The 14173-nt window shown below is 35.2% G+C and overlaps 2 protein-coding genes across 2 annotated transcripts; one reads left to right on the top strand and one right to left on the bottom strand.

Moving 5' to 3' along the window:
- Positions 1-1979: 1979 nt before the first annotated feature.
- LOC110775042 (uncharacterized) lies at positions 1980-5537 on the bottom strand. The gene is made up of 7 exons (XM_021979645.2): positions 5220-5537; positions 4880-5114; positions 3676-3885; positions 2889-3597; positions 2692-2798; positions 2538-2597; positions 1980-2439 (listed from the first exon to the last, which is right to left on the bottom strand). The coding sequence occupies exons 1-7, from the start codon at positions 5403-5405 to the stop codon at positions 2378-2380; spliced, it is 1569 nt and encodes a 522-aa protein (XP_021835337.1). The 5' UTR covers positions 5406-5537; the 3' UTR covers positions 1980-2377.
- A 1090-nt stretch (positions 5538-6627) lies between these two features.
- LOC110775043 (protein MULTIPOLAR SPINDLE 1) lies at positions 6628-12223 on the top strand. The gene is made up of 10 exons (XM_021979646.2): positions 6628-6937; positions 7017-7074; positions 7172-7318; positions 7427-7489; positions 7658-7737; positions 7848-7902; positions 8457-8567; positions 9124-9316; positions 9795-9865; positions 10299-12223. The coding sequence occupies exons 1-10, from the start codon at positions 6770-6772 to the stop codon at positions 10481-10483; spliced, it is 1131 nt and encodes a 376-aa protein (XP_021835338.1). The 5' UTR covers positions 6628-6769; the 3' UTR covers positions 10484-12223.
- Positions 12224-14173: the final 1950 nt, after the last annotated feature.

Raw genomic sequence — 14173 nt, 5'->3', positions numbered from 1 at the left:
TGACTTGAGCAGACCTCTGATTGCTTTTGTGCCGGTAGAACTATGTCAAAAGCTTTTGTGCCGGTAAATTATGTCAAAATCCATAAACATCCCTTGAGCCACTTCATTTTGCTTGATAGAACGGTTAGAACCTAGTTACCCACAAATAGTAAGGGGAAATACTATGATTCTTGATTCAACATTGTATGGTAATATGATTACGGCTTTGTTATGTTCACTTTATTCTATGTACTTATTAGATCAGACCAAATCAGATAGGACTAGAAAAACAAAAAAATGCTCATAGAAAATATTCAGACTAGAAACTAGATAAATTAAACTATATCAGGTGAAGAGAACAAGACATACGTAGTTGAAAATACCATTATTTTGGGGCATGAAGAATTGCCAAAAGACCTAAAAGAAAGTGACCAATACTTAATATTTGATTGATTTTCTTTATTTATTTTGTAAACCACGCTTTATTATTCTACGTACTATAAACGTATGTATAACCTATTTCCCTAAAATAAGAGGAAAAATTAATTTTAACAATCCAATCTATAACCTATTTTCCTAAAATAAGAGGAAAAATTAATTTTAATAATCCAATCTTTATTTGGCCTTCTGAAAATTGTCCCACATTTGGGTCCACTAAGAACAATCTCACTTTAAAGGGCCAATGGACCAATTTGGCAAAAAAAAAAAAAGTTGGACGATAAATTGGTAATAAAATGTATCTTGGCGACAAATTGGTACTCCCCATGTCCCTTAATACTTGATTTGTTTTGACCGGACACGTTTGCCAATCCACAACTTTGACCACCAATTGCTTTAACTACATATTATAAAAACTTATAAAAAATTAATATTTTGAAAATATATATTAAGATGAATCAAACAATATATTATATACTAACCTTTGTTTTCATATACTAGAAATAAAATAGGGTCAAAATAAATTATGTGAATAGTTTAAAAAGTCAAAACATTAAGGAGCGGAGGGAGTAAATGAAAAATAAATCCACTGACCCCCAAGAGTCCTTCCTAGCAAGAGTCCTAGTAGGCCTGATATAAACTTGCTTGAATAATGAATATGACTCAAAGTAGTTCGAATCTGTTAACCCGAGCACCTATTATTACCCGAATAAGGTGCATCCATTGCCTAAACAAAATCCAATACTATTGACCCATTTCCGCTTCCAATTGGTAGTCACAACATCATTTGATCCAGGTGAGGAACACCCTTTAGGTTAAAGTAGAATTACTTTGAGATAATACAATCAAGTTATGTTACGACCGGGGTGTCAGGTGTCAACGCGACTTTACAAGTGTCTGAGCAAGTGTCGATACCTGTGTCGGCAAAGGATCCGAAATCAAGTGTCTAGCTCCAAGGAGAACAGAAAAAGAGAACAAAAATTTTGAATTCTTGCGCATCCAAGATAACGATGGAGCATCAGTATAAGTTAGTCTTATCAGATGTTACTCAGATTAAAAAAAAGCTCTAAAGTAAAATAAAATTTTAAAAATTAGGTTAACTTGGTGCCCTCCTCTTCCTCTTCCTTTTCTTTTCTTTTTACATACGGAGTATTAAAATAACATGGGGTAAGAATTTCTCCGACACTTTATATAATAGTCGTGTCTAATAGTCAAGACACTCCATTCAACATGTCACCGTGTCTGCAAAGTTTTGGACGGAGTGTCGGATCCTCCAACATCGGTGTCGGACATGACACTTAAATCCGTGTTCGAGCAACATAGCAATCAAGACTAGAGAGCAAGATGAAACAAAAACTCTACCCTCAGACTTGACCCAACCCCAGTCCAAGTAAAATTGATGAATAGACTACAGAAACAAGTACTCATGGAGACAAGCTCGATGCCTTAGCCTCGCCCCTTAACCACTGATCTAAAGTAAAACATAAAAGAAACAATGATATTGTAATCAGCAACAGGACAGCAACAGGACAGCAACAGACAAAATGCAAATACACAACCTCTAATATTCTGACAAGAACCATTTCTCATTATTATCAAGAATTAATACAAGTCAGTTTCAGTACCTATCTGATGGGATTCAATAAATTTAGTGGTAATAAATTCACACTTCCACTGCATCAAGAGTGATTAACAAACTACCGTGAACTTAACTTCTCAGTCTAGAAACACACATACAACCGCGCAAGAACACAGAGATGTCTGATTCTAACTGCATTAAGAGTGTGTAACAAAAGTTGCTCCCAAGTGTGAACTTCTCTGTCTAGAAAAAAAACTACAACCGCGCAAGAAGATAGAGAAGTCGATCTAATTCTAAACCTAAATCAGCTTTCCGGGAAGTGTATATCAAAATGTCATCAACTAGTCAGGTTGTTGAAGTCAGCCTGAAGGTTAAAACTGGTTAGCTGGCGCTTGCGGTTAAATTTTCTTCTTCATGAATAGGGCTGTTTCTTGAACCTTTCTCTGGAGTACAGTAAAAAATTAAGCTCATGTTAGAGAGCAGTAACAATTTTGGGAGGAATGCAAAGGGTATACATGTAATAAGAGAGGGAATTACTTACTAGGACTCATTATTTGTATGCATTTTCTTATGGACTGGACTGAAATGGAATCTGTACCTCCTGTAATTCAAATGAAGGTATCATCATGTCAGCGGAAACCAGATGATTGAGTATAAACTCAACTAAAGAAGGTAAAAAAAGTTTTGAAGTTTACCATTCATGATCATATCTCCTGCAACAGCTTCTTGAGCAGCTGATGAATGCTCTACTATGTAATCTTGGCTTGTTCCCAACTCTCCATTGTTTCTGTCCTGAAGCAACCTGTATTTTCCATTTGCCTTTTAAGCATAAATGATAATAATAACAATACGAAACCAACAAAGCAGGAATTTGGCAAAAAAACCCACTTACTGTGGAACTGCATCAGTAGAAGCATCTGCTGTTGATGGGCAGGAATAGTCAGTAGTTCCTCCACCACACTCAATCCCGAAATCAGTCAGAAACTCCGTCAGAGAAAAGTCCGGACCAAAGGCTTCAAAACTTGTCAAATCCAAGTCAAAAAGATCACCTTCCCTGTCAGATTCAGAAGTAGGACTACTGCTACTACTAGTTCCATCCCCACTTGTATTTTCCAAATTTGTTGGCACATCAGAACAATCAAAATCCAGCCTCCCTTTAACATGTTCTCTATTGCTGCTTTGATGATGCTTGTTTGATTTAACAGGCGAAGAAGAAAACGTACATTGATTTCTTTCAATGGATATTTTCTTAGCAGGACTCATTATAATCATCTTAGAGGAGTAAATAGTACAGTTGGTGGGTGTAGTTTCAGGAGGGGTGCTACCATCATTATGTGACTTTGCAGTTGAAGAAACATCTTCAAGAGGAGAAATGGATTTATCGCTTTGGGAAGAGAGTGCTCGTGGGGGTGTTTTGGGACCCGAAGAATTTGAAGGTGGAGATAATGAAGGTTTATTAAACAGATTTTTAGCTACACTTGTTCCTTGAATGTGCAATCCTCCTTGAGCAAAATTAGGTGACACTGATTGGAGGGGACGAAATTGATGGTTAATAATGTGACTTTTAGATGCGTTGTTTGGTTGTGCAACTGAATTACTACCTGCAGAAAGTTAAGTTTTATAAGAACCAAATGTTACTGTATGAACATGGTGAATAGAGTGGTTAAACCAAAACGGACCTTTGTCATAGAACGCGTTGTTGGTTACTGAACTGCAGTATTTCTTTGGTGCTTGAGGTGCACTTTGGAGATCCTTGTAATTCTTTCGCTTCCTTGGAGGACGCGAACCAATGGTAGGTGTTGAGAAGTTGGCATGATCCATCTTAACACTTTGTGTCATTGTACTCATTGATACTGATGTCATAACTGGAGTTCCGTGAGCAGGATAAACTGAAAACCATAGAAAACAAGCATGGGTGTCAATTCAAAAGACTAGTTTCCACCATTCCAAATAGCTACTTAGTTTTGCATTGATAACAGCATATTTCAAAAGGCTAGTTTTCCATTTCCACCATTCCAACTACAGCTAAGTTTTGCTAGTGTAGTTGTGTTTGCATTGATCACACGAAAAATCACAAACTCGAGTACCAGGACAGGAGTACTAAGATGTTTAAGGCATTCTTTACCTACAATTTTGTTGATGTAAAACATCACTACTTGAATTTGAACATGTTTGCTTAAGGATACAACCTCGTTGAATCGATTTCGAAGATGTGAAATGGTGAAGGACTCAAATTAATGTCTTTCTAAGTCATATTTCACACTCCATGTCTAAACTCATCTAAAAGAATGAAATTCAACAGCTCATACAGCTAGATTCCTTAACATGAAGGATGATCAAACTCGAGTTTCCGACAAACCCTCTAATTTACACATTTCAGTTCCCACATTCATCATCTATCAGCAAACAGCTCAATTTGTAAACCTAGGAACCAATCCTACAAAATCAACCCTAAAACAATGCATAATCATACAAACAAATGTCGACTCAATCAAACAATTGTCACCTTCAATATTCAATTTGAACCAGAATACCATGTCAATTTTCAAACTCCATGTCTAAATACATCTAAAAGTATGAAAATCAACAGCTTTTACAGCTACACTCTATCCTCGACAAATCCCTAATTTACACATCTCGTTTCCCACAATCTCATCATCTACTAAATAAGTCCAATTGAGTAAACCTAGAAATTAATCCAACGAATTTAACCCTAAAACAATGCATAATCATACAAAAAAATGTGGACTCAATCAAACAATTGGCACTTTCACCCAGAAATTCTAATCAACCAATATTCAATTTGAACCAGAACACCAAATACTGAAATACCCACTTCAAAATCAAACAAAAAGAAGCATAAGTTCAGGCAAAAGGAATAACCTGAATTAGGTAAAACCGAAGCAGGAGGCGGCGGTGGCGGAGGAGGGGTAAGACAATTAACAGTAGCAGTAGAATTATAAACATTCATCAAATCTTGCATCCCTTGCAAAAGGGATTGAACCCTAGACTTTTCTTGAGCTAACCCAGTTTTCTCCTGCTCAATCACCACTTTCTGCTCTTTCAACCATATATACTCATCTAACAATTCCCCTAAACTCAACAAACTCTTGGGCGCCTGTAAATTCAACCCCAACCAAATCAATCAATACAAAAACAAAAACAAAAACAAATTAAAACAAAAATCAATTAATCTAGATAAACAAAACAAACCAAAAAGTACCTCTTGAAGGAAAGATTTAGAGATGACGGAAGACGCTTCGGACCGAAAAGTGGACCGGGTTTTTGAATAGTTGTTATCGGCGAGGTAACGATCTACAAGGAAGGCGACTTGAACTGGGGTTACCTTCCCTTTGCCTACATTGTTGTTGTTGGTATCAGATTTTCTTCCTTTTCCCTGCTTTGCCATTCTTCTTCTTCTGCTAGAGTGAGAAAGTTGGAGAGAGAGAATCTGGGTGTTGAATCTGAAGTAATTTTGGAGAGAGAGAGAGAGGGAGAAGAAGAAGGAGGAAGAAGAGAGAAGGAGGAGGGAAGGTAGAAATGGAGGGCGGTTGCGCGGGAGATATTTAAACATTTGAGTTTGGTTTATAATTAAAAATAGAAAGTTGCCGGTAAAATTTTAGCGGGTAAAGTACTCAAGTTTGAGTTGAGCGCCATTTTGTTAATTTTAAGGGTTTATTTTATTTACTACTCAAGTGTTATGACATTTTTATCCTTTTAGTTTTTATTTTTATTTTTTTGCTTGTTGCCTTGTTGGGCTCAAGAAGACAATGCGTTTTCCAATAATTAGGGTTTTTCTAAGAACTAAATTAAAGTTGAGTTGAACAATTTTTTGTTTTTCTTTTGGGAAAGTGATTATAGAGTGTCTAAGTTTAATTTAGTCAAAATTGTCTAAAGATGATCCAACATGTACAAAATATGATAGGATTTGAGCACGGGGTAAATACGATACGACACGACACGACATGTTATTGTGTGTGTTGGGTCGTGAGCCGAGTCTAAGTTATACTATGTCTTTAAGATATGATCAAGCACAATAAAATGGAGTCGCACATTATATTAATAAATGGAATTTGATTTACGCACGGTATGAAGCGATATAGGGTCAAATGGGTTAGCGTAACTCTTTTTGGAAAATTAGTCACGACATACATATTACACTAACCTTGTATAAGCTCACAAAATATACTTCATATTATTTACATCTTTTTTGTTATCATCTTCTCATCATCATCAGTTCTGCACACATCGGTAATAATTTCTCTAACGATTTTCTTTTGCCAAATAAATAAAAATCTATCAGACTTCTCCTATAATTTCAAATTAAATATAATATATTTTTCTAAAAGGTATATAAATTGATATATTTGAAACACACGAGTTTATAAATACCTGGATTTTTGTCATAATGACAATTCATAAACTGCTCCAAAAATCCGAACAATAATTTTTTTTTTAAAAAATGTAAATTTAAGAAACCGAATAAATATGGTCAAACTCAATCAAACACGACTACTCAACTAGTTGACACGGTCACATGATGGGATAATCCGCACATTAATGGGCACGAATACGAACGCAAACCCGAACATGAACCCAAACCCAAACACGAAAACGAACCCAACCACGGACACGGTCCATGCCATATTATCGACAGTTCGACACTGCCAACTACGCCTGATCTAAATTCCCGCGTCCACCTGAAAGTAGAACAACCACTCTACTGACAGTGTCACCACTCACCGCCGAAGGCTGACGACATAGGACAGAAAAATGGCTGCAACCACCGCGATGATGGCGGAGCCATCGGCGACGGCGATGAAATCGAACGAGGCAATGAAGATTGCAATCGCCATTTCTCTTGTCCGATCAAAACTTCTCTCTCAACCTCATTCTTCTGTCTCCTCTTCTGCTTCTCGAACCTTCCATTGGAAACAAAAGGTGCGCGCGTCTCTCTCTCCGTCTCTCCTTCTCCCTGAAGTCTGAATTTCTGATTGACGACATTTTTGCTGTATTTCAGGCGAAAAATCGCAAGCAGGAAATGCTCCGGCTCTCAGATGAGCTCAAACGTCTAGAAGGTTTGCAATTCGTGGATTTTATGGTACAATTACCTGTACAATTTGAATTATCTTGCTATTTTTTTTTGAATTTTTGTTCACGTTTTTGTGTAATCAGGTGATTTAGGTTGTGATTTGTATCCGGAAAGTGCTTCCTGCAAGTGTTATTTCTTCAAGAATTTGCAAATTGTAAGCCCTAAGAAGTTCATAGATGATTCTGATCATCGGCTGAATGATGTTCTTCGCCGCAGATTTCTCAGATTAGGTCTTCTCTCGTCCTTTGCACTTCAGTTTATAAAAAGCTAAATAATTAGGAAATGTTTTGTTTAAGAGTAATTTTGTTGATTTGGATGAAATGATTTTGATTTTGCAGTACGTTTGCATAAGAGAATCAAAAGAAAGGCGAGCAATTCGATTGATCAACGAGCCTTTTCAGGTTCGAATGCATATTACAACATTCAAGACTGGATTTTCAGTCTTTTTTTTTCTGTTTAATTTATGTAATGTAGAACAAAATGGTAAGTGAATATGAAAATTGCTGGAAATTAAGTGTAGATTGTGGAGATTATCGAAAACTTATTCTTTGTTGCTTGTAATTAAACAGAATTTTACAAGGAAGAGGACATAGAAAAGCTGAAGATATCGGCTGAATATCTTGTGGATCTTTGTGAAACACCTAGCATGGTTAGACTGCATTTCGTTAAATTATGTTAACCTATCCTGAATAGTAAAACTTTGTTTATAAATTTAGTGGTGCTGTCATGATTTCAAGCAAGTTCTATGATTTTCTGCAGGTGAAGAAACCTGATTTTGCAAACTTGGCACATCAAGCCGTGGACTTCATTCTAAGTTAGTCATTGTTATCATACTTGGTCTTGCAGTTTTGGAATTAGTTTTTGTTGTCATGTTAGCAAACGTCTCTTTGTCTGACTTATCCTCTCCATGCCTTGAAATGTATGGAAAAATATTGGTTTGAGGTTCAACTGCTACTTTAGTGTGGATTATTGTTACTTAAGGTGTGCTTGATGATCAAACGTCAAATTAGTTGGTTAGCTAATTGCTCATATTAGGCTTGCCTTCATTTCTTTTGCAGCATTATCCTATTAATTTGTAGCGGTTTGTGCCTTGCCTGCAATATTGTTTATGAGTCTTGATTCTTGAATTAGGCAAACGATGACAGGGAAAGAAAAAAGTTTGGTTGTATGCTATTGGCACTAATTTCTAGTAGCTTGACAAAAAGGAAAATCTTGTATTCAGGAGTACCAGTCCCAATTGTATAGCCTATGCTTGTCAAAATGTGAACAATTGTATCTTAGAATATCGCTGTTTTTCATGGGATTCTGATGTGATGACTGATTGACTTCATCAATTAATAGAGATGTATTTTTGTACTGTTATTGAAGGTTCTGTGACTCACGTTTTGTCAACGGGAAAGGATGTGTCTGTCACTGAAGGAGTTATCAGCAACTTGATTGTTCGTCTGGTCAAAAGGATGTGCACACCTCTGGAAGATGGTAATTTGTGTTATTACATAATTCTCATTTGTTTACATAACGCTAATTCTGGTGGATTCATATTATTATACAGAACAAATGTTTCATCATGCTTTTCCTTGATGACACTCTATAAAATGGGCTAAAATTGCAGCATTGAACCGTTGACATTACTACGTGTTTCGAGGGAATATTGGCTTGTCTCGTTGATTTGAAAGTTTATCAGTTTTTCCATTTTAATCCTCTGTAATGAACATCTCCACTGGAAAATTTCTGCCTGGTGTAATGTGATGGAGCTCCAGAAAAATTGAAATAGAGTATGTAGTTGAGCTAGATGCTCTTTCAAATAGATATGAATAGAAATGAATGCTCCGGTTCTTCTGTTAGGCAATTGCAAAGTGAAACAATAAATTTGCCTTCCTGGAAAAAAAGACTGTTAATTTTTGTCAGGGACAATAAAATGTCGTCCGACTGCATGTCAGAATAGTAGTCTTCATATATGCTAACAATTCTATGTGTTCTATCATTTGTTATTTTGTTTTATTTGGTTGCTGATCTTGTTGTAATATTGTTTCAGAGGTTTGCGACCCTGAAACTGATGGCCGAATCCATATTCAGCATATTATTCGTATGCTTGGAAAGGCGTCCTATGTAGGACAGAGGATCTTTCTTTCTGTCTGTCACAGGATATCTGAACTAGCAGAACGGCTGCTCTTGCTGGATCCATTTGATGAGTCTTTTCCCCAGATTCATGATTCCATGTTTGTGATGTAAGCTTCCACACTTTTTACATGATACATGTGTCCTCTAAGCTTCATTTAGACCCTATCATATCCTATTGCATCAATTAAGGTCATGGATTTTTTTTATTGAACCGATGTGGTATTCAGCATCTATAATTACTCATTTGGTACTAACATATTTCAACTGTATTACTTCTAATCTCCAATTTTCACCTAAAACTGTCCTAATTGTCAATGTATCAATATCCTCACCTCTCTCTTGGATTTCATATTAGTATTCCAGTTTCCTGGTTTGTTGATATGCCACAAAATGTGCCATTGGTTATTTTGAAGTGTCATGTAGTCCTCAAAAATAAAAGCTGTAATTATGTTTTCTGCTATCCGCGGGAATCATATTCTCACAATATTAAAAGATCGACACATATGTGTAATTTAGTTGGATATCATCTAGTAGTATGGAGTAATTCCTTTTCTTACTCACCTTTCTAAATTGTGTGACTTGCAGGATTCAGCTTATCGAGTTTCTAGTGTCAGACTACTTAGTCACTTGGTCGAAGGAAGAAGGTTTTGAAATTAGTATGTGCTTTACCTTCTTATATGGCTTCCATAACTTATACTTCATTTTTTCTTATTTACATGACACAATTATTTAGTCACGTTTGCCAATGTATGGTTTCAACCATTAATATGTTCAGTTGTGGATAAGAAAAAATTATAAAAAATATTTTATTGAGACGATCGAATCTAACAATAACCTACACACAACTATATATTTTCTCAAGTATAAATCACAAAATAAAGTCAAAGAAGCTCGTATAAATAGTATCTAAAACCCAATTGTGTCATGTAAATAAGAATGGAAGAAGTATAACTTTGCTGTTAGATCTAGTATACTAATAGAAATATGAATGTTTCTGCATCAAAATGATGTGTTATCTTTGACATTGGTTCTACCTTGAGTAAATGCAGCATAGTCGTAGACTGATGTGAAAGTTTGATGTCATTGTAGGTTTGTTTGAAGAGTGGCTGACTTCATTTCTTCACGCTCGTAAAACGTTGCAATCAATGGAGAAAAGGTCAGGGCTTTACGCGCTTTACATGGACCGAGTAACTGGTGAGATGGCTAGACAGGTTGGCCAAATACCATCTTTCCAGACCCTCAACCAAGATATTCTTGATGAACTTTTTAGATGATTTAGGCTTCTGTATTTACCCACTTACATAGTCCTGCATAAGGTATCAGATTCCATTAACCTGGTAGTAGTTTTTTGTAGATTGTCAAGAATGTCCTCCAGTTGCAAAACTTGAGCAATTCATTTTAGGTAGGAAACCCAGATTTCTGTAAATTTGTAAACCATCTTAGGGAGAGCTTGTTTTTTCTTTCCTAAAACCCGAAGAACAGTATCATAGGAGTAATTAGGTATTTCACATGTCCGGAATCAATTGTAAACATTTCATACTCAGCCCTTAATTTAAGTATGGGCGTATTAGAAAATTCGGAGTAACTATTATAGGGCATCCTTGAAAGTACTTTCATATACGTGACTATTATTTTTGTGTGTGCATTTAGTATATACTTCCTTTGTTTGGTTTTACTCCGTAGTTGCAATATTTACTGTAGTAATTAAATTCATGTCTTCATTTTTAGATATAATTAGGGGAAATTGTGGGTTATTGAACAGGTATGAGGATACTTTGGTAAAGTTGGGTGGATATTTGTCAAAAATAGAAAGGTTGTAATTAAAAATAAATATTGGAAAATAGAAACGTTGCAATTATGAGCAACTCTAATAGTTAGCTACAAGGTGACGTAGCTAAATTTATCCCATCAAATTTCTAACTAATATTTAATTTAATTATTACTTTATATATATATTTTTTACTTTTTCCATTTAATTATTTAGCTATCTGCTCATATGAGTGACATATTTTAAAAGTTGGTTACGTAATTCATATATGAATTGTTGGCTACCTGCTATGTATTTTTAGTTTTTGCGAGCAAATCCTTACGAGGAAGTATAACTAAAAGTGGGATGCAAATTCCTGGGAAACTACTGAATTGTGCCAAGTAGACTGAAACCGAGTGGGGCAGAGACAGACGATATCTGCCCATAGAAAAAGACTCAAACCAAAGTTGACGTCTTCAACGCACATAACAAAACTATAATTCGTAAACCTCACCTAATTGCCCATTATAAATATGATCACACAACCCTTAAGTCTTTCCTCACCTCATCCAATCAATTCCCACCCAAAAAAACTTCACCTCTAAACTAACATCCCAAGTTCAATTGCTTAAACAAGATGACACAGTTGAAACTTCGATTTCTGCTCTTCGTATTCTTCATGTTATTCGTGTCGCAGCTTATTCCCTGCTCATCATCAGTACAACATGATGAACATGCCTCGAGTTATGCAGTTACCAATAGCAGCAGTAGCAGAAAGGCAACAAATGAAGCTGATGATGATGATTGTATTCATCATTCTTGTTCGTGGCATACTCGAAAACTTGCTGTAATGTTCAGGAGAACCCCAAGATTCATACCAACTGGTGGTGTTGGTAATCACGGTAGAACATCAGATGCTTCGAAATCTAGCCTGTCTTTGCTGATTCTACTCCCCTTGTTTGCATTTTTCTTTTCTTAACCTGTTTCATATATTATATATATACTTTCTTGGAGTATTCAATTATTCATTTATGTAACAAAAACTGTAAAAGTATGTAATGGAGTATCATATTATTAGAACTTGCATATAGCTACACTATTTCAGCTTGTTTATGTAACTAGCTCTTGAGCCCGTTCAAAGAACGGAAAATTAGTGGTTGTTAATTAACTTTCTTTTAAAGTTCTTATTTTTTTTAAGGATTGTGATTTTAGTTGGAATATATGATTTAAACAAAGGTGAAATTTGAAGGTTGAAATAATATATAATTTCTCCGTTCCGGAAATATCGCACCATTTTATTTTTTTACACTATTCACACGACGACTTTGGCCACTTTTTGTGATTCGTACGTAATAAAATTGTAGTAATGTGGGTCATGTTAAATTCGTAACAATATATATTTATAATTTTTACTTGTACACGATTTGAGATATTAAGAGTCAAAGTAATGTGTTAGGTGAGTAAAAGTCAACCATGTGCGATATTTCCGGAAACGGAGAAGTATAAATAAAATCAAATGGTGAATTATATGGAGTGTTAAAAAAGGATATGGAGTGAAAGAGATTGAATGAATATATGAAATAAATGGTGAATTGATGTTGAATAAGGAGCAGGGGCGGATTTAGGGGGGGTACAAGGGGTACCGTTGCCCCCCATTCCCTAGATCCGCGAAAAAATATATAACAGTAACAGGTATTTTTCATATATTTGAAATTCCCTATTAGGTATCACATAAATGAGTTTGTCTTAGTTGGTTGAGTATTTAGCCTCATTATGTTAGAGCAAAGAGATATAGGGTTCGACTCTTGGAAAATCTTATTTTTCATCACTTTTTCCCATTTATTTAGCTCCTTAGTGTTTTACTTTCTCATTGTTTAGCGCTAAATAGTTTTTTCACCATTTAAGTATTTATTGATTTTAGTCTTTCCTTTTTTCAAATTTTTAATGATTCTAGCTATATCATTTATGAGTTTCTTTTTCACTCATTTAATTTCAATTACATAGATATATCACTTTTTGTGAATTTTACTTTTGTACCTAGCTAAAATTAGTTGCATGGATTATATAATTTTTAAAAAATAAAATTTGTGAACACAATGCTAGATGTCATATACATAGTGAAAAATAATATTTTCAATTCTATTGAAACTTAATATGATTTCAATTTCATTAATGGTTTTTATATACACAGTTCACTACTCCCTTTATTTCTCTAATTGTTCTTTTGTTTATCGAATATACTAAAAGACTATTAAATCGTTGATAATAAAAGAAGTAAACGGTGGGTTTAGATTTTAATTATTTGGACTAAAATATTACAACGAATGTAATTTTGACCCCTTTTTTAATACCGAAAATAGACCCTTTTTGTGATCATTTTTATAGCGGAATTGGACCCGTTATTTTTTTCCCCGTTGGTAGACTATAAGAAATTATTCGTACCCCCATTTCTCAAATCCTAGATCCGTCACTGATAAGGAAGATGAAGTGGAAGATACGTTAGACTTGTAAGATATACTCCGTAGCAAACAACACAAGGAACAATACAAAAAACAAATTGATGGATGAAAGAAGGGGATGACATGTGTGATGTGTCAGCTAATCACGGTTTTGCTTTTAAATACCAGGTATAGATTTGGATAATGTCAGGTAGCTAGCTCATAGCTCCTATTATTGAAAACAAACGTTTGGTATGTGCGAATTAGAACAGTGTTTAACGTTTTTTTATAATGTATTTTCGGGTATATTTAACGTTCAATAAGTCATTTTAGGTTTGCTTAATCAAGGGGACGATGCCTAAAAGGTCTTGCATATGGATGGCAACGGGTTCAGGACCCTATCCTGACCCGGCCTGTCAAACCCTACCCTAAAATTAGAGCATGGGTCTTAATTTTTTTTAAACCCTATAAGGTAAGGGTAAGGTATAGGTATATGATGTATCGGATAGAGTTGGATAAGGGTCTAATTTTTTCAGATGCGCACCCTACCCATAGGCCCTTAAGACTCATACCCTACCCAGACCCTAAACTAAACCCGCTCAAATTTTATTTAAAAAATATAAAAATAACACAAAACCTTAAGGCAATCCACAAAATCAAATCTACTCCTCTAATAATCATCCAATTGTGTAATTGAGAACCTGAGATTTTTTAATTTGTGACCTTAATTGATTAAATTGTAATGTGTTTAACGAAAGGCAAATATGATTCAGGGCACT

The sequence above is a fragment of the Spinacia oleracea genome, chromosome 2 (genome assembly GCF_020520425.1).
Source record: "Spinacia oleracea cultivar Varoflay chromosome 2, BTI_SOV_V1, whole genome shotgun sequence".
Lineage (NCBI taxonomy): Eukaryota > Viridiplantae > Streptophyta > Magnoliopsida > Caryophyllales > Amaranthaceae > Spinacia > Spinacia oleracea.
This window is presented reverse-complemented; position numbering and strand designations above follow the sequence as displayed.

Excerpts from the sequence above, each read along its gene's own strand:
- LOC110775042 (XM_021979645.2), bottom strand. The coding sequence starts at position 5,405 with ATGGCAAAGCAGGGAAAAGGAAGAAAATCTGATACCAACAACAACAAT. Across the intron at positions 3,886-4,879 it reads TTCGGTTTTACCTAATTCAG|TTTATCCTGCTCACGGAACT; the intron begins GTTATTCCTTTT and ends TATGGTTTTCAG. Across the intron at positions 2,440-2,537 it reads CATACAAATAATGAGTCCTA|AGAAAGGTTCAAGAAACAGC; the intron begins GTAAGTAATTCC and ends ACTGTACTCCAG.
- LOC110775043 (XM_021979646.2), top strand. The coding sequence starts at position 6,770 with ATGGCTGCAACCACCGCGATGATGGCGGAGCCATCGGCGACGGCGATG. Across the intron at positions 7,075-7,171 it reads TGAGCTCAAACGTCTAGAAG|GTGATTTAGGTTGTGATTTG; the intron begins GTTTGCAATTCG and ends TTGTGTAATCAG. Across the intron at positions 9,866-10,298 it reads GGAAGAAGGTTTTGAAATTA|GTTTGTTTGAAGAGTGGCTG; the intron begins GTATGTGCTTTA and ends ATGTCATTGTAG.